This window comes from Ictalurus furcatus, chromosome 12 (genome assembly GCF_023375685.1).
Source record: "Ictalurus furcatus strain D&B chromosome 12, Billie_1.0, whole genome shotgun sequence".
Lineage (NCBI taxonomy): Eukaryota > Metazoa > Chordata > Actinopteri > Siluriformes > Ictaluridae > Ictalurus > Ictalurus furcatus.
The window spans coordinates 24,833,666-24,852,755 of NC_071266.1; the positions used below are offsets into that span (position 1 = coordinate 24,833,666).

General features: G+C 45.2%; 1 protein-coding gene across 1 annotated transcript in view; it reads left to right on the forward strand.

Annotated features, from left to right (window-relative positions):
• Positions 1–18,739, forward strand: part of syt11a (synaptotagmin XIa) — a 30,795-nt gene extending 12,056 nt beyond the window's left edge. The window contains exons 2-4 of the mRNA XM_053637408.1: positions 6,823–7,640; positions 16,275–16,395; positions 16,521–18,739. Of these exons, the coding sequence (XP_053493383.1) occupies positions 6,823–7,640; positions 16,275–16,395; positions 16,521–16,831 (1,250 nt within the window). The 3' untranslated portion in view covers positions 16,832–18,739. The remainder of the gene's footprint in view (positions 1–6,822; positions 7,641–16,274; positions 16,396–16,520) is intronic.
• Positions 18,740–19,090: the final 351 nt, after the last annotated feature.

Below are 19,090 nucleotides of genomic sequence, written 5' to 3' on the forward strand. Positions count from 1 at the left end.
TAATGGCGCGACACCGCTATAATGAGCGCTCCCTCCATCTTGGATTTTCCGAAGAGGTCAAATGTGCCAATCTTCTGTCGGGTCGCGAGTTTGCAAGTCAGAGTGGAACTCTGGAACGCGGCGAAACGTATGCGAAACGTCTTCGCATGGAGCTCGCGTTCCTCGTTTCCAGCATCCGCATGTGGAAGTGAACGGATGGAAGTCGCAAATCCGTCAGTCGGAGCGACTGCTAATGATCTCTGAACTTTTACTGGACGTTAAAACGGCTCCACAAACACTTCAGCGGCTGGAGTAATAGATCTCGTTATTCTATAACGTGTAGACACACGATCTGAATACGTTATTAAAAAGAAAACCTTTCTGATATAAGGCCTTGCTCAAGGGCCCAGCAGTCGCGGCATGCTGGTGCTGGGATTTGAACTCTCCGTCCTCTGATCCGAAGGCCGACGTCGTAACCACTGAGCTACCACTTCCCGGATACGTTATGATAAATCCCACCTCCTGTGCTGGGATTGGTTACTTTGTCTGCTGTTTTGAGAATTAAAATCTTGAATGTTTAGTCTGGACTGAGGACCGAGTTTCATGTAGAGTAGGATTGCCTGTATTTCTTACGTTCTTCTTGAACAGTAGTGGCTTCCTTGTTTGGCTCTGACAAGCCCCGAGGCCACGCCCATACCGATTCGTTCGTGATTTCCTAGTCGGTATATTAAGCCTTATTGTGCCGAGTCGTTCTCTTCTCTTTATCGTCTCCCTCCGTCCGCTGTGTGAGTGTGAAGCGCTTTCGTCTTGTGCGGCGTTCTCCTTCACCGAGAGCTTCTCGTGCCGAGGTTTTACGACACGTCCCGTTTTCATCTGCGCACCGACACGGAGCTCGGCACAGAATTTCAATCAGCTCGCCCCGCCGTGACCGTAATGGCACGGCTGTTACCACAGCGACCTGAGGAAGGACGGGAGGGAGGGAGGGAGGGGAAGAAGAGTGACGGAGAGATAAAGGGAGAGGAAAAGGAGTTGTGACACGTAAGGAAATGGAGAAATCAAGGTGATGCAGTAAGATTGACCGAGCAGTGCTTTAAACTCCGAGGGTCAGTTCTGCACAACAATAAGACTTTTTACTTACACGAGCCCTTTTAATAAACAATCCATTATTAAGAGCTAAGACTTAAATAGCTAGTTAGTTAGCAAACGAACGCATCTGATTAGGTTGATGAGTACGGAACTAAACACTGCAGGATGTGCTGTTAATAGGAAAATAATCAAGGACGTGGTGCTGTGATGATGAATGGAGTTACGCTTCCCGTCGAAATACGTTGATTATTTTCTTCTTACAGCGTGTCCTGAAGTGTTTTATTCTTTTTACACTAAAGCAATTTGCCAACAATTCCAACTATTAACTTTATTAGTTTTTTAAACAGCGTTTTTTTTTATCCGTTTATGGCTACGTTTAGTGGTTAGCACGTTTGCCTCACGCCTCCAGGGTCGGGGGTTCAATTCCCCCCGTGGCCCTGTGTGTGTGTGCGGAGTTTGCATGTTCTCCCCGTGCTGCGGGGGTTTCCTCCGGGTACTCCGGTTTCCTCCCTCGGTCCAAAGACGTGCATGGTAGGCTGATTGGCGTGTCCAAAGTGTCCGTAGTGTATGAATGAGTGTGTGAGTGTGTGTGTGATTGTGCCCTGTGATCCATTGGCACCCTGTCCAGCGCGTACCCTGCCTTGTGTCCGATGCTTCCTGGGATAGACTCCAGGTTCCCGTGACCCTGAAGGAAGGATAAGCGGTATAGAAGACGGATGGGTTGATGGTTACGTTTAATGTTGCGGAACGAACGTCCCAGAACAAGTTATTTACTGTTACCACTTACAGCAGCTGTTCAACAGGTGTTCCCTCTCCACCCTCGCTTTTCTCTCTCTCTCTCTCTCTCTCTCTCTCGAAGTCAATAAATATGAGATTTTTCGAGTTTGTCATGTTACTTAGAATCCAGATATTACAAAGCGCTGACACTGGAGACTCCTTTCATAAATGTTGAACAAACATCGCCTTATGTATTTCTTTGGTAAATAACGGCACGTGGGTGGCACGCCGGCTTAGAGGTTGGTGCGTTTTGCCTCACGCCGCTTGGGGGTTGGGGGTCCGAATCCGGCGTCCGCCCTGTGTGTGCATGGTGTGTGCACGTTCTCCTCGTGCGTCTGGGGTTTCCTCCGGGTTCTCCGGTTTCCTCCGCCAGTCCAAAGACATGCGCTGTAGGCTGATTGGCGTTTCTAAATGTAGTGTCTGTAGTGTGTGTGGTTATGCCCTGCGATGTATTGACACCCTGTCCGGCACGTCCCCTGGGATAGGCTCCACGGATGGATGGACGGACGAAATTTGAACGTTATATTATATCGAGATTAACAGCGCTGACTGATTTTGAGCGTTCTTTCCCCTGTTCTCATTTCTGAACACAAAATCTGGCTTAAAAAGAAAAAGGAAAAAATGAAACAAATTCACCAACGTTATACCTGCACCCACACGGAAACCGAGCCCTTCGTCCCTTATACTTTATTACTCCTGACATTTGATATGCGCGTCTCTGTTTATTAGCCTTCGGTTTAACTCCCCGTATCTCCTTGGCACAGTCTTCATGAGCAACTTAAACCTCATATCCTCACCCACTGAGACTGTACACGGTGGTTTTAATAAGACGGATGGCACGCATCAGTGAAACGTTGAGCCCGATACAGCTGGAAGACGCACATTATTGCCGCCATAAAAGATATAGATACGCTGCCTAAATTCAACCGCCGGCGTTTTTACGGTAAGTGATTCACAGACAGATCGCTCTTCATCGGGCGTCCGCGATCATAAAGAGAACTGCTGCGCTCAGCATCCGTCCCATTAAACAGCATTGACATCCGCTCTAAAAGGCAGGAAACAGCTCGGAGTGTTAAGCGTGCGGCCTCGCCCCGGAGCACAGAGCCTCTTCCGGTTACTTTCGGTTAAAGGAACTGGTCACCAGTTTAGCACCATGCAGTATGACATGCCGTTTTGTGTGTGTGTGTGTGAGAGAGAGAGAACGTTGAATGAGAAGTAAAATGACACACACTCACGCGTGTAGGCGACTGTGTAACCTCTCTGTCACACATCTACTGTAAGTGGGTCAGACGTTCAGACTCTCGCGCTCGGGTCGCTGCTGACCATCTCTGCTAGCGTACACAGCCTTCACTGGACATTAAAACAGCTCCACAAACACTTCAGCGGCTGGAGTAATAGACCTCGTTATTCTACGACGTTTAGACACACGATCTGAACACGTCATTGAAAAGAAAACCTTCCTGATATAGGTGTGTTCTAAATGTAAACTATACGTGCGTGTGCTGTAAGATGCCGTTCGGAGGGTCCTGGAGGATTAAGGATTGTGGTGAAGTGTGTGTAGTTTCATTTTTAGTTTTGTTTAGGTTCAGTTTTAAGATTGTTGTAGGTTAGCTGGAAGTCTTTATATAAACTTGGACTGCTTTAGTGTATTTTGGAGGGTTTTATGTGCGCTTGCACACTGGGATATTTTTTTGGTCTCGTGTGTTAGCTGTGAGAGCGTGTTGTGCTAGCCTGGAATGTTGTAAATTAGCCTGGAGCGTGTTGTGCTAGCCTGGAATGTTGTAAATTAGCCTGGAGCGTGTTGTGCTAGCCTGGAATGTTGTAAATTAGCCTGGAGCGTGTTGTGCTAGCCTGGAATGTTGTAGTTTAGCCTGGAGCGTGTTGTGCTAGCCTGGAATGTTGTAGTTTAGCCTGGAGCGTGTTGTGCTAGCCTGGAATGTTGTAGTTTAGCCTGGAGCGTGTTGTGCTAGCCTGGAATGTTGTAGTTTAGCCTGGAGTGCATTGTGCTAGCCTAGAATATTGTAGTTTAGCCTGGAGTGCATTGTGCTAGCCTAGAATATTGTAGTTTAGCCTGGCGTGTGTTGTGCTAGCCTAGAATATTGTAGTTTAGCCTGGCGTGTGTTGTGCTAGCCTAGAATATTGTAGTTTAGCCTGGCGTGTGTTGTGCTAGCCTAGAATATTGTAGTTTAGCCTGGCGTGTGTTGTGCTAGCCTAGAATATTGTAGTTTAGCCTGGCGTGTGTTGTGCTAGCCTAGAATATTGTAGTTTAGCCTGGCGTGTGTTGTGCTAGCCTGGAATATTGTAGTTTAGCCTGGAGCGTGTTGTGCTAGCCTGGAATATTGTAGTTTAGCCTGGAGTGCATTGTGCTAGCCTAGAATATTGTAGTTTAGTCTGGAGTTTGTTGTGCTAGCCTGGAATGTTGTAAATTAGCCTGGAGCGTGTTGTGCTAGCCTGGAATGTTGTAAATTAGCCTGGAGCGTGTTGTGCTAGCCTGGAATGTTGTAAATTAGCCTGGAGCGTGTTGTGCTAGCCTGGAATGTTGTAGTTTAGCCTGGAGAGTGTTGTGCTAGCCTGGAATGTTGTAAATTAGCCTGGAGCGTGTTGTGCTAGCCTGGAATGTTGTAGTTTAGCCTGGAGCATGTTGTGCTAGCCTGGAATGTTGTAAATTAGCCTGGAGCGTGTTGTGCTAGCCTGGAATGTTGTAAATTAGCCTGGAGCGTGTTGTGCTAGCCTGGAATGTTGTAGTTTAGCCTGGAGCATGTTGTGCTAGCCTGGAATGTTGTAAATTAGCCTGGAGCGTGTTGTGCTAGCCTGGAATGTTGTAGTTTAGCCTGGAGCGTGTTGTGCTAGCCTGGAATGTTGTAGTTTAGCCTGGAGCGTGTTGTGCTAGCCTGGAATGTTGTAGTTTAGCCTGGAGCGTGTTGTGCTAGCCTGGAATGTTGTAGTTTAGCCTGGAGTGCATTGTGCTAGCCTAGAATATTGTAGTTTAGTCTGGAGTTTGTTGTACTAGCCTAGAATATTGTAGTTTAGCCTGGCGTGTGTTGTGCTAGCCTAGAATATTGTAGTTTAGCCTGGCGTGTGTTGTGCTAGCCTAGAATATTGTAGTTTAGCCTGGCGTGTGTTGTGCTAGCCTAGAATATTGTAGTTTAGCCTGGCGTGTGTTGTGTTGTGCTAGCCTAGAATATTGTAGTTTAGCCTGGCGTGTGTTGTGCTAGCCTGGAATATTGTAGTTTAGCCTGGAGCGTGTTGTGCTAGCCTGGAATGTTGTAGTTTAGCCTGGAGTGCATTGTGCTAGCCTAGAATATTGTAGTTTAGTCTGGAGTTTGTTGTACTAGCCTAGAATATTGTAGTTTAGCCTGGCGTGTGTTGTGCTAGCCTGGAATATTGTAGTTTAGCCTGGAGCGTGTTGTGCTAGCCTGGAATGTTGTAGTTTAGCCTGGAGTGCATTGTGCTAGCCTAGAATATTGTAGTTTAGTCTGGAGTTTGTTGTACTAGCCTAGAATATTGTAGTTTAGCCTGGCGTGTGTTGTGCTAGCCTAGAATATTGTAGTTTAGCCTGGCGTGTGTTGTGCTAGCCTAGAATATTGTAGTTTAGTCTGGAGTTTGTTGTACTAGCCTAGAATATTGTAGTTTAGCCTGGCGTGTGTTGTGCTAGCCTAGAATATTGTAGTTTAGTCTGGAGTTTGTTGTACTAGCCTAGAATATTGTAGTTTAGCCTGGCGTGTGTTGTGCTAGCCTAGAATATTGTAGTTTAGTCTGGAGTTTGTTGTACTAGCCTAGAATATTATAGTTTAGCCTGGCGTGTGTTGTGCTAGCCTGGAATATTGTAGTTTAGCCTGGAGCGTGTTGTGCTAGCCTGGAATGTTGTAGTTTAGCCTGGAGTGCATTGTGCTAGCCTAGAATATTGTAGTTTAGCCTGGCGTGTGTTGTGCTAGCCTGGAATATTGTAGTTTAGCCTGGAGCGTGTTGTGCTAGCCTGGAATATTGTAGTTTAGCCTGGAGCGTGTTGTGCTAGCCTAGAATATTGTAGTTTAGCCTGGCGTGTGTTGTGCTAGCCTGGAATGTTGTAGTTTAGCCTGGCGTGTGTTGTGCTAGCCTGGAATGTTGTAGTTTAGCCTGGAGTGCATTGTGCTAGCCTAGAATATTGTAGTTTAGCCTGGCGTGTGTTGTGCTAGCCTGGAATGTTGTAGTTTAGCCTGGAGCGTGTTGTGCTAGCCTGGAATGTTGTAGTTTAGCCTGGAGTGCATTGTGCTAGCCTAGAATATTGTAGTTTAGCCTGGCGTGTGTTGTGCTAGCCTAGAATATTGTAGTTTAGCCTGGCGTGTGTTGTGCTAGCCTGGAATATTGTAGTTTAGCCTGGAGCGTGTTGTGCTAGCCTGGAATGTTGTAGTTTAGCCTGGAGTGCATTGTGCTAGCCTAGAATATTGTAGTTTAGTCTGGAGTTTGTTGTACTAGCCTAGAATATTGTAGTTTAGCCTGGCATGTGTTGTGCTCTGGATAAGGGCGTCTGCCAAATGCCATAAATGTAAATGTAAATGTAAATTAGTGCCATAACGGTTTGACTGCTATCAATGAAAGAAGTAACAAAACAAGGGGCAAGGGTGGAATAAGGGGAAAAACAACAGAAAGGAGAATAAGATACTTTTCCCCACAGCCCTCTAAACTGTACATCAGTACACAGGCTTTGCTAGCCGGGACAGCCGGTGTGCCGTATGTCCATTGTACTGTCGGAATGCAACGTTATTAGTTTCTTGCAGTGGAATACTCGAGGTTGTGTATTACGCTGAATAAGATCACGGCTGTGATGATCTGCTTAGCTTCAGCTTGTGACCGTGACCAAATCAGAACTGTGATAACATACCAACTTCTGCACATATTGTATTTATATAAATATTACGTTTATAGTATATGTTAGATAAATATATTATAAAAACATATACTTATATATTTCACCTCTATATCTTTCTCTCTCTAATGCAGAGGTGTCCCCAGTCTTGGCGGGATTTCTTGGTGCGGGAGTTCTGGTCGTCACGGTGACGGTGGCCGTCTTCCTATGGACTTTCTGCCAGCGTCAGTATCGCAGAATGACGTTTAAGTTGAGCAACGGCCCGTTCGACTCGCCCACCGACCCGCCGTTAAAGTTCATCCACATGCTCAAGGGCATCAGTATCTACCCCGAGACCCTCAGCAACGCCAACAAGATTATACGAGTGGGCCGGAGGTCATCAGCATGGCAACGGAACCACGACTCTGACGTTGAGGGTCACGCGCATTTGCAGATGAACCACCTGGTACCGCCGAAACTGGAGCGAGCGCTGCCAATCCGGGCCAATTACTGCTGTTCTGAGAGCAGCGGCTGCGAATCGGCCAGTAAGACCCCGACTCCTTTCAGCCTCGACTCGCCCTCGTTGGGCACCCTAGATCTCGCCATTGACTACAACTTCCCCAAAAAGGCGCTGGTGGTGACGATCGTAGGTGCACGAGGTCTCCCGGCCATCAACGAGCAGACGGGCAGCTCGGACCCGTATGTGAAGATGAGCATCTTGCCCGAGAAGAAGCACCACGTAAAGACCCGCGTGATGAGGAACACGCTGGAGCCGTCGTTCGATGAGACGTTCACCTTCTATGGCGTTTCCTTCAGCGCACTGGCTGACCTTACACTGCACTTCCTGGTGCTGAGCTTCGACCGTTTTGCCCGCGATGACGTAATCGGAGAGGCGCTGGTGTCGCTGTCGGGGGTCGAGCTTAGCGCAGGCAAAGTGCACATCAGCCAGCAGATCACCAAGAGGAATGTACAGGTGAGACGGAACGCAGCGACACTAGCGCGATTGGTCAGTGTTGTAGGTGATCCTGGAGTGACGCAATGTACCTAGCAGCCATGCACATAAGTTGTATGTTAGCTTGGACTGTTGTAGGTTAGCTTTTAAAACTGTAGGTAAATTTGGAGCGGTGTATGTGAGTTTGAGGAGTTTTAGGTAGGTTAGCTTGGAGTATTACGCTGTATCACTTTGTAGTTTACTTTGGAGTGTTATGGGTTAGCCTAGAGCGCTCTACATTAACTTGAATTGTTGTAGTGTATTTTGAGCTGTTGCAGAATACGTGGCGCGTCGTAGTTCATATCGGAGTGTCGTTCATATCGGATTGTTGTAGTTTATATTGGCTGGTTGTAGTGTATATCGGAATGAAGCTGTTTATATTGGAAAGTTGTGTTTAATATCGGACGGCTGTAGTTTCGATTAGAACGATCTAGTTTTGTAATGAAATGTTGTAGTTTACTGTACGTTGGAGTTTATGTGGCATTTTGGCTTGCTGTGGTTGTCGTTTAGGTTGGAGTAATGTAGTTGGGCTTGGAATGTGGTAGTTTAGTCTGGAATGTCTATAGTGGAGTGCTGTAGTTTATACTGGTGCGTTGTAGTTTAGTTTAGAATGCTGCTTTTTAGCGTAGAACGTTGTAGGTTATATTGGAGTGATGTAGTTTATGTTGGAAAGTTGTATTTAATATCGGCGCGCTGTAGTGCGGCTTTGATGTTGTAGTGCGTATAGAAACGTTTGCAGATTGGCTTGGTATTCTTTTAGTTTATACTGGAATGTTGTAGCTTATATTGGAACGTTTTTGTTTATACTGGAGTGAATTACTTTAGCTGTTGAATTTTAGGTTAGAATGTTGTAGTTTATATAGGAGTATTGCAGGCCATACTGGAATGTTGTAGTTTAAGTTGGTATCGATGTAGTTTGATGTAGTAATTGTTGAATTGTAATAGTTTATATTGTAATGTTTTGGTTTAGCCTGGAATATTGTAGTTTAGCTGGGGATGTGGTAGTTTATATTGTAATGATCGAGTTTAGCTTGGAATGTTGTAGTTTATATTGTAAAATTTTGGTTTAGCTTGGAATGTTGTAGTTTAGCTGGGGATGCGGTAGTTTATATTGTAATATTTTGGTTTAGCTTGGAATGTTGTAGTTTATATTGTAATGTTTTGGTTTAGCTTGGAATGTTGTAGTTCAGCTGGGGATGTGGTAGTTTATATTGTAATATTTTGGTTTAGCTTGGAATGTTGTAGTTTAGCTGGGGATGTGGTAGTTTATATTGTAATATTTTGGTTTAGCTGGGAATGTTGTGGTTTATATTGTAATGTTTTGGTTTAGCTTGGAATGTTGTAGTTCAGCTGGGGATGCGGGAGTTTATATTGTAATGTTTTGGTTTAGCTTGGAATGTTGTAGTTCAGCTGGGGATGTGGTAGTTTATATTGTAATGTTTTGGTTTAGCTTGGAATGTTGTAGTTCAGCTGGGGATGTGGTAGTTTATATTGTAATGTTTTGGTTTAGCTGGGAATGTTGTAGTTTAGCTGGGGATGTGGTAGTTTATATTGTAATATTTTGGTTTAGCTGGGAATGTTGTAGTTCAGCTGGGGGGTGTGGTAGTTTATATTGTAATGTTTTGGTTTAGCTGGGAATGTTGTAGTTTAGCTGGGGATGTGGTAGTTTATATTGTAATATTTTGGTTTAGCTGGGAATGTTGTAGTTTATATTGTAATATTTTGGTTTAGCTGGGAATGTTGTAGTTCAGCTGGGGGTGTGGTAGTTTATATTGTAATGTTTTGGTTTAGCTTGGAATGTTGTAGTTTATATTGTAATGTTTTGGTTTAGCTTGGAATGTTGTAGTTTAGCTGGGGATGCGGGAGTTTATATTGTAATGTTTTGGTTTAGCTTGGAATGTTGTAGTTCAGCTGGGGATGTGGTAGTTTATATTGTAATATTTTGGTTTAGCTTGGAATGTTGTAGTTCAGCTGGGGATGTGGTAGTTTATATTGTAATATTTTGGTTTAGCTGGGAATGTTGTGGTTTATATTGTAATGTTTTGGTTTAGCTTGGAATGTTGTAGTTCAGCTGGGGATGTGGTAGTTTATATTGTAATGTTTTGGTTTAGCTGGGAATGTTGTAGTTTAGCTGGGGATGTGGTAGTTTATATTGTAATATTTTGGTTTAGCTTGGAATGTTGTAGTTTAGCTGGGAATGTTGTAGTTTATATTGTAATGTTTTGGTTTAGCTTGGAATGTTGTAGTTCAGCTGGGGATGTGGTAGTTTATATTGTAATGTTTTGGTTTAGCTGGGAATGTTGTAGTTTAGCTGGGGATGTGGTAGTTTATATTGTAATGTTTTGGTTTAGCTTGGAATGTTGTAGTTTATATTGTAAAATTTTGGTTTAGCTTGGAATGTTGTAGTTTAGCTGGGGATGTGGTAGTTTATATTGTAATGTTTTGCTTTTGTGTGGAGGATTGCACTTTGGGGTGTTTGGTGTTTGTTTCAGAGTGCTGATGTTTATTTTGTAAGGTTGTATTCAAGCTTGGATCGCTGTGGTTTATTTCTGACTGATGTGTTTTATTTTGCAGTGTTGTAGTTTTTTTTTTGTTTTTTGTTTGTAGTATAGTAATTTTCTTAAAGAGTTTAATTGTATTTTGTATTGGAACATCGTGTGTTTAAACCTTTTGTGGAATATTTTAAAGAGCTGTAGATTAGACTGCTGTCAACTGATTCGGAGTCTTGGACTTCAGCTGGCGGGGATGCAGTTTAGCTGTCGCGCTGTACAGAGCAATAGTGACACAGCTAATTAAAAAAAACAAATACTTAAAGGAAAAAAGACAAGAATGGAACAGAGACCAAGACGTGGTTAGGATTGTTGTTTAGTTTCATTCTGGTAGGTTTTACCGACGTAACGTTTATAAAAGAATGAATGCTCTGTAAGAGAAGACAGGGGACACTGTACTGTACTGAAGGTAGTTTTTGTACATTGTTCTTGTCGTACAAACAACAAACTCTTAGCATTTTACGTTGTCCTGTGTGTATTATTGAATGTGTGGATGTGAACAGGATGATAACGGAGTAGCCAGTCAGGCAGATGACGATGCAGGATGAGCTAATGGTGGAAAGAAGTCTCTGGAGAGACATGTTTTAAAATAGCCTGTGATGGACAGGAGGGAAAGAAAACGGCGTCGGACCGAGAGCGATAATTATTGATTTTTTTTCAGAGCTATTATCGGTACGTTAAGAATTGCTATAATAAATGCTCAGGTGATTAAAGAATTTATGTTTACAGCCTTGCGGTAGAGTCCAATTATGATAGATCATGCTATAACTTGATATGTTTATGTTAAATTATGCCTTCTTTTATTTTTCTTCCAAAAAACACTGAAAACAGCATGAATGCTCTCCTGATATACGTGCCTTCTTACTGATATCAGAGCCGCGTAACTGATGAGAGTGCGTATTGATCCAGCTTCGTTTAAGCAGTATTACTGTAAGGAGAGGGAGTGTGTGTCTCTAAAGGTGTGTATTATCTCTGGATTTGGAGGACATCCGAGCCTCCATCCGGAAGCCAGTACTTAAATAGGCAGACGTCACTTTTACACAAGTGCACACACACACACACACATAGATACAGCCATTCCAACCATCGCCGTTATAGAAAATAATGCCATTTCTTGTTTATTTGATTTTCGTCCCGTCTCACGGCCTGATCGCGTCTTACGTAACGAGCAATCAGTGCCACAAAAGTCACAAAAGAGCATCATGGGAGATTAGCTGTCATCTTCAGTAAAACCATTGCACCATGGAGGATGTAGTCCATAATCCCATCGTCTGGTGCGACGGGTTGTTCAGGAACTGTGGACCACAATAGGCTCTTATTTGCAGGCATATAAGGTCATGAATCAGCTGTACAAACACGCACACACCCAGTATGAGATTTAAACATGTGTGTGTGTGTGTGTGTGTGTGTGTGTGATGGGCTTAGCTTAAAGCTTAAGTAAATGCTACACAGATCAAATGTTCACATGACCAAGTGAGCAGAATTGTAATATTAGAAATAAAATAATAACCGTGACACAAAATGCGGGGTAACAAAATCAGACGTCCACGACGTTTCCTTTTACCCTGGCTGAGAAGCTTTAATCGGAGTTAACCTCTGTTAGATTTTATGCAATATGACAAAAACATATCAGGCATTTCTGTCACGCCCAGGATGTACGGTATATGTACACGATATGTATCATGATATATAGGTTTGTTCACAAACCGCCTAAAAAAAATAAATAAATCACGATGTCCGTGATATCTCAGAAAAGCATGTTGTGACATCATTTACATTGAGATTGATATTATATTATCATATCGCCCAGCTCTGTTTAAAGGTGCGATTTCCTGTAGTAATGTTTGCTTGTTTAGTTTCGCCGTGCAGTTACATACCTAACCTAACCAGTTTAGCGTCATTCAGGCTACATGCCTGGGTCGACACACACTCACTTAAAACGCCATCTCATACGATAGCAGAATAAGTCCATGTTGTACATATACGTTACAGTGCCCTCCACTAATAAGAGTGAAAAGGGTGCCAATAATTGTTGCACACCTATACGTAACAATTTTTTTGTGACCGTTTGAGATCCGTGAGCGCAGAGTATTTTTGTGAATGTTTTTCACAAAGCACTTCCTTGCTCATATTTACCAAGGGTGCCAATATTATTGGAGGAGGACACTGTAGGTCTGTACGTACAGACGGCTGACGAATTAAAGGGGGGAAAAAAAACCACCCCTGAGTAAACGAGCGCATAGACACGAGAGGTGATCCTCAAGACGGCCGAACTGGCTGGTGTTTGGCTCCTGGTGGGCGTGGTCTCTTCCAGGATGACTCCGCCCCCATCCAGACGGCACTGAATGGTGTGATGAGGATGAGGACGAGGATTAAAATGTCGTACATCATACTGTATGCTATGGCCTTTATATACACCAGGTCTCAACCCTGTTGAACACCTGTGAGAGATTTATGAGCGACGTGTTAGACAGCATCATCGCGCCGTCATCGCCGTTACGTCGCCATCACCACGCCGGTGTTCATCCGCGAGACCTGTAGAGTCTTATCGAAGCTGCTCAGGTGGCTCGTGGTGGCCGAACACCTTCCTAACACACCTCATGTTGGTCCGTGTATATATAAGATGGCTGGTGTCGTCTCAAGATGGCGGCTGTTACTGTTTTTAGCTCTGGACGTCCTTTTATTCATAGCTTGAGGTGAGTGTTTGGCGCAGTACTAAACTGGTTCCTCCCTCTGTAACCTGGAAGGGAGAAAACGAAATCTCCTAAGATGAAAACGAGAGCAAGGGGAGTAGAAGACAGATGGAGCAGAGACGGTTCTGTGATTCTAAACGGAAAAGGTGCGATTCGGCAGAGCCGCACGTTAATCTCCGTGGAGGATTTCTCAGTGCCAGAGAAAGCGACTGAAGACTGATTTTTTTTTTAAATCAGAGAAGCAAGTCATTATACCACATTAGGATGAATCAGGATGAATAATAATAATAATGATAAACGTAATTGCTTCAAATTTAGCGATTACCCACGGCGCCATTGAATTCTCGACTCTGATTGGCCGGGAGGTGTTGATTTTAAATCGGTTTTAAATCCGTTTTATATTCATGGGCGTGGCCTGAAACACGATCCGTCCTGCAGTGACGACTCCTTCACGGAGACTTGTGTCACAGACGATCTAAGGCGCGTGATGGAAAAATATACCGTGTGTTTAACAACGAAAAACGTTGTTTAACGCGTTAAAGCGTTTGCTTTTGTAGGCTTTAAATGAACAGTTTTGTTAACAAACACAGCGTGTCATAGAAATGTATTTAAGTGCCGTGACACAATGTTTCTGTTATATCGCTCACCCCTAGCGGTGCGTTTTCATCTACAGTGTTATCGTTCATTCGGACAGCGTAGAAATACGACTGTAGAGAAGTCATTCTACGCCCACACCCGACCCTGAGCTTATCCTCGATAACCGAGCTCTTTCAATGAAAGCTGTACTTTTCGTTAAAAAAATAAAAATAAATAAATAATAGAAAGAAAGAAAAGAAAAAGCAGTTTTCCACATGGACATCAGCCAGGTATTCTGACCAGGCGATATCCTTCACACGTTCCCATTATTAGGAGGACTTTTAGTTCCCGTGTGAAGATCAAAACAGAGAGAAAGTGTCTGCTTCAAGTTCAAGATCGGCTCCAGGCTGCCTCCCACGGTCAGTCGCCATGGTGATAACCAGAAGTAGCCCTGGAGTCCTCAGAATAAAGAGAGAGAGAGAGCGAGAGAGAGAGAGATGAAGTGGATGGAGGAGGAAGGAGAGAGAGAGATGAAGTGGATGGAGGAGGAAGGAGAGAGAGAGAGATGAAGTGGATGGAGGAGGAAGGAGAGAGAGAGAGAGATGAAGTGGATGGAGGAGGAAGGAGAGAGAGAGAGATGAAGTGGATGGAGGAGGAAGGAGAGAGAGAGAGATGAAGTGGATGGAGGAGGAAGGAGAGAGAGAGATGAAGTGGATGGAGGAGGAAGGAGAGAGAGAGAGATGAAGTGGATGGAGGAGGAAGGAGAGAGAGAGATGAAGTGGATGGAGGAGGAAGGAGAGAGAGAGAGATGAAGTGGATGGAGGAGGAAGGAGAGAGAGAGATGAAGTGGATGGAGGAGGAAGGAGAGAGAGAGAGAGAGATGAAGTGGATGGAGGAGGAAGGAGAGAGAGAGAGAGATGAAGTGGATGGAGGAGGAAGGAGAGAGAGAGAGAGAGAGATGAAGTGGATGGAGGAGGAAGGAGAGAGAGAGAGAGATGAAGTGGATGGAGGAGGAAGGAGAGAGAGAGAGAGAGAGATGAAGTGGATGGAGGAGGAAGGAGAGAGAGAGAGAGATGAAGTGGATGGAGGAGGAAGGAGAGAGAGAGATGAAGTGGATGGAGGAGGAAGGAGGAGGAAAGAGAGAGAGAGATGAAGTGGATGGAGGAGGAAGGAGAGAGAGAGAGAGATGAAGTGGATGGAGGAGGAAGGAGAGAGAGAGAGAGATGAAGTGGATGGAGGAGGAAGGAGAGAGAGAGAGAGATGAAGTGGATGGAGGAGGAAGGAGGAGGAAAGAGAGAGAGAGATGAAGTGGATGGAGGAGGAAGGAGAGAGAGAGATGAAGTGGATGGAGGAGGAAGGAGGAGGAAAGAGAGAGAGAGATGAAGTGGATGGAGGAGGAAGGAGAGAGAGAGAGGTGAAGTGGATGGAGGAGGAGAGAGAGAGAGAGAGAGAGATGAAGTGGATGGAGGAGGAAGGAGAGAGAGAGAGATGAAGTGGATGGAGGAGGAAGGAGAGAGAGAGAGATGAAGTGGATGGAGGAGGAAGGAGAGAGAGAGAGATGAAGTGGATGGAGGAGGAAGGAGAGAGAGAGAGAGGTGAAGTGGATGGAGGAGGAAGGAGAGAGAGAGAGAGATGAAGTGGATGGAGGAGGAAGGAGAGAGAGAGATGAAGTGGATGGAGGAGGAAGGAGGAGGAAAGAGAGAGAGAGATGAAGTGGATGGAGGAGGAAGGAGAGAGAGAGAGAGAGAGAGGTGAAGTGGATGGAGGAGGAGAGAGAGAGAGAGAGAGAGATGAAGTGGATGGAGGAGGAAGGAGAGAGAGAGAGATGAAGTGGATGGAGGAGGAAGGAGAGAGAGAGAGATGAAGTGGATGGAGGAGGAAGGAGAGAGAGAGATGAAGTGGATGGAGGAGGAAGGAGAGAGAGAGAGATGAAGTGGATGGAGGAGGAAGGAGAGAGAGAGAGATGAAGTGGATGGAGGAGGAAGGAGAGAGAGAGAGAGATGAAGTGGATGGAGGAGGAAGGAGAGAGAGAGGGAGATGAAGTGGATGGAGGAGGAAGGAGAGAGAGAGATGAAGTGGATGGAGGAGGAAGGAGAGAGAGAGAGATGAAGTGGATGGAGGAGGAAGGAGAGAGAGAGAGATGAAGTGGATGGAGGAGGAAGGAGAGAGAGAGAGATGAAGTGGATGGAGGAGGAAGGAGAGAGAGGGAGAGAGAGAGAGGATTGACTACATACAGAGAGAGGAGGAGGGAGAAGAGCAATAAAGATGGTAAGAGATAAAGAGAATGGACTAAACATTCAGGGAAGGAGGGATGAAGAGCAGGAGTGAAAAAGAGAGAGAGAGTATGATGAAGACGGTGGAATAAATAAAAGAGGTAGAAGAGAGAGAGAGAGAGAGAGAGTATGAACTAAATAGAGAGAAAAGGAAAGATGAAGAGAATGAACTAAACAGAGTGAGAAGGTGGAATAAAAAGCAGCACAGAGAGAGAGAGAGAGAGAGAGAGAGAGAGAGGGAATAAACTATACAGTATACAGAGGGAATGAGGGATAAGGAGAAATAAAGAGAGAGAGTGTGTGTGTGTGTGTGTGTGTGTGTGTGTGTGTGTGTGTGTGTGAGTGTGTGTGTGTGTGTGTGAGGCAAACTTTTTATAGCGTCTTCTCAGACTGTGGAACAAACGACCGTTGTGCTCATGTACAAGATGCCCAACTTTCGCTCTCAGATATTCCGTAACTAGGCATGATTCTAGGCCCTTAGGTCTCTGGTGCCTGACCTCTGACCTCTGACCTCTGTCCCTGCAGTGCGGGAGACGTGGTGAGCTGCTGGTGTCTCTGTCCTACCATCCTGCAACACACAGACTGAACGTGGTGGTGCTCAAAGCCAAACATCTTCCCACCATGGACATCACCAGCCTGCCCGGCAGTGAGTACTCGCACACACACACACACTCACACACACACACACACACACACACACACACACACACTCACACGGATGAACACCGACCTCTTGTTTGACCATGCTTCTCCTCTCGCTTCCCCTCACAGACCCGTACGTGAAGGTGAACGTGTTCTACGGCCGCAGACGCATCGCCAAGAAGAAGACGCACGTGAAGAAGTGCACGCTGGAGCCCGTCTTTAACGAGTCGTTCGTGTACGACGTTCCCGCCGAGCTCATGGCCGACGTCTCCATCGAGTTCCTGCTCATCGACTTCGACCGCACCGCCAAGAACACCGTCGTGGGCCGTCTGGTGCTGGGGGGGCAGAGCCCGACGCCGTCCGGCGTCACACACTGGAGGGAAGTGTGCGACAACCCGCGGCGGCAGATCGCCAAGTGGCACAACCTGTCCGAGTTCTAACGCTCTACATCACTTCCCCTTCGTCCCTTAACGATAAAGATAGCAACCCGTCTGTTACCCTTCTCTCATGTAGGTGTATCCTAGCCTGAATACACGTGTGTGTGTGTGTGTGTGTGTGTGTGTGTGTGTGTGTGTGGCTGTCGAGAAGCAGCCTAAAGACCGTAATTGGGCCCTGCAGTAACCCAAGGCACGATTTTACTTGAACAGCGCCTGCGTTTCATTCGGACCGAGGCTGCCTACGTAGGCTCCGTTTCCCTGCACCGCTTGTGCTCCTGTTTTGGAAGACGGACTCGAGGACCGCCGTCTACCTGTCAAAGGTCCCTTATTTTGGACAGCTGAAGAAAAACATCACAGACTTAATTCCGATCTGTGTCTCCGATCTCATCTAGCACCACAACCTGTGATAAAACGTCAGCTCGTTATTATCACGAATCATCTCCATGATCCAAACGTGTAACGTTAGCACACGCCTGCTTTCAGAAGAGTCGCAAAGGACGTCCACTGATCGAATGAACTTGGCTTCGCAAAACAAAAACAAACGATGTTCAGCAAATATTCCTCTGTGCGGATTGCGTCCTCTGGCTGATGAAGCAGAAGAAGACGCTACGCCCTTCAGCAGCGCTTCGGATCCATCCAGACGGGGATGTCGAGGCAGAAAGTCTCCGAAACGTCCGACGATGGGGCGTGAAATCCTGAACGTTGCTTAGAATGAATGCTTATGAGTTGTGTAACGTGCACACGTCAGTTCGCGAGTCACGTGGCGTTTGTGTTTACGTTAAATTACGCTAATAAGAAAGATCAGCCTGACGTAATTAAATCACGGACATCGTGATCACGGACATCGCCAACGCTCGTTATTATTTATGAAGATTTGTTCGTTTCTTCGCATCGAGTCCTGATGGGAATTTTGCTTAAAGTGCACCTATTACGGTTTTTCAAATATTCCCGTTCATGTAGTGTGTTATATACGGAGCGGTTTGTGAATGTAAAAACGTCTGCAAAGTTTCAAAGATCAAAGCGCACGACAAACGGGGTTATCGACTCCCAAAAGAAGGAATCGATTCTGAACAGCTGAATCGACTCGTTAGTGATTCCGGACTTTACTTCCTGTACAAACCTACGTAGGTTCGTAACAAAAAGCCCCGCCTCTGGTCTTCATCGGCTGCTCGCTGACAGCGGTAGACCAATCACGACAGACTGGGTCGTCTGACCAATCAGAGCAGAGTATGCTCTCTGAAAGGAGGAGTTTAGAACGAATCCTTTAGAACGAATCATTTAACGAGTCGTTTGTGACACTGGGGGAAAAAGGTAACGCTGCAGTTTAAATCATGAGCACGTTAAAGCGTTTTTTGACCTCGGATGCACCTAAATCTATCGTATGAGTGCTTTAAAACTTAATTAGGTACGTTTCAAATCCATAACAGGTGCGCTTTAAATAATTACTCAGAGACATCATGACAACTTCAGACAAAAAAAAAAATCACACAAAAAAGCAACGGAGAAGTTTGAACGATGGTACATGGATGATTAAGATCCATAATAACGAGTGCTAAAGTGGGTGTGTTTTTGGGAGGAACAACAGTTGTGTGAATTACGCCAGGCGGAACACAGAAGCAGGAAACAGTATGCGAATCCCGATTTTCACTGCTGTGCGCCGTTTGTCCTCGATCGTCACGACGAATGCAGATACGGAACTTAGCGCATCGAGGACAACGTTCTTTAAAGTAAGATATTAGCACAAAGTAAAAGAGTGCGTGTGCCGTTCGTGACGCGAAACGGTACGTCCGACCGAAAACCTTGGCGTCGCGGCCCGAACGCCATCTTTTTTTTATTTTTTTTTTTTTTAGAAAGATATGATCGTTCAGATATTATAATGAGGCATCATCTTGAAAAACTTTCTCCTAAAATTGTATGATTTTGTCTTAAAACAGACCAAAAAAACAAAACAAAAACGTGCTTCCGCAAATTGAATACCTTCCCGTCAGTCGTATTTTCCCAAGCAGTTGTGACTTCCAGGTTTGTTAAATCACATCGCGGGTGCTAACTTCGTATATTCGCATCGACTCCTCCCGGTATCTCTAGCCTTTTTTCCCGTAGAAACGCCTCCAAATTGTGAATTCATCAAAGCAAAAAACAAAACAGGATGCTGCGCACGTGACAGACTCGGCTCACACTCGACTTTGATAACACAACGCACTGGTCGTACTGGTTTACTAACTTGGCTAGCTGTTCTCGAAGGCAGGAGGACATGCGAATTCA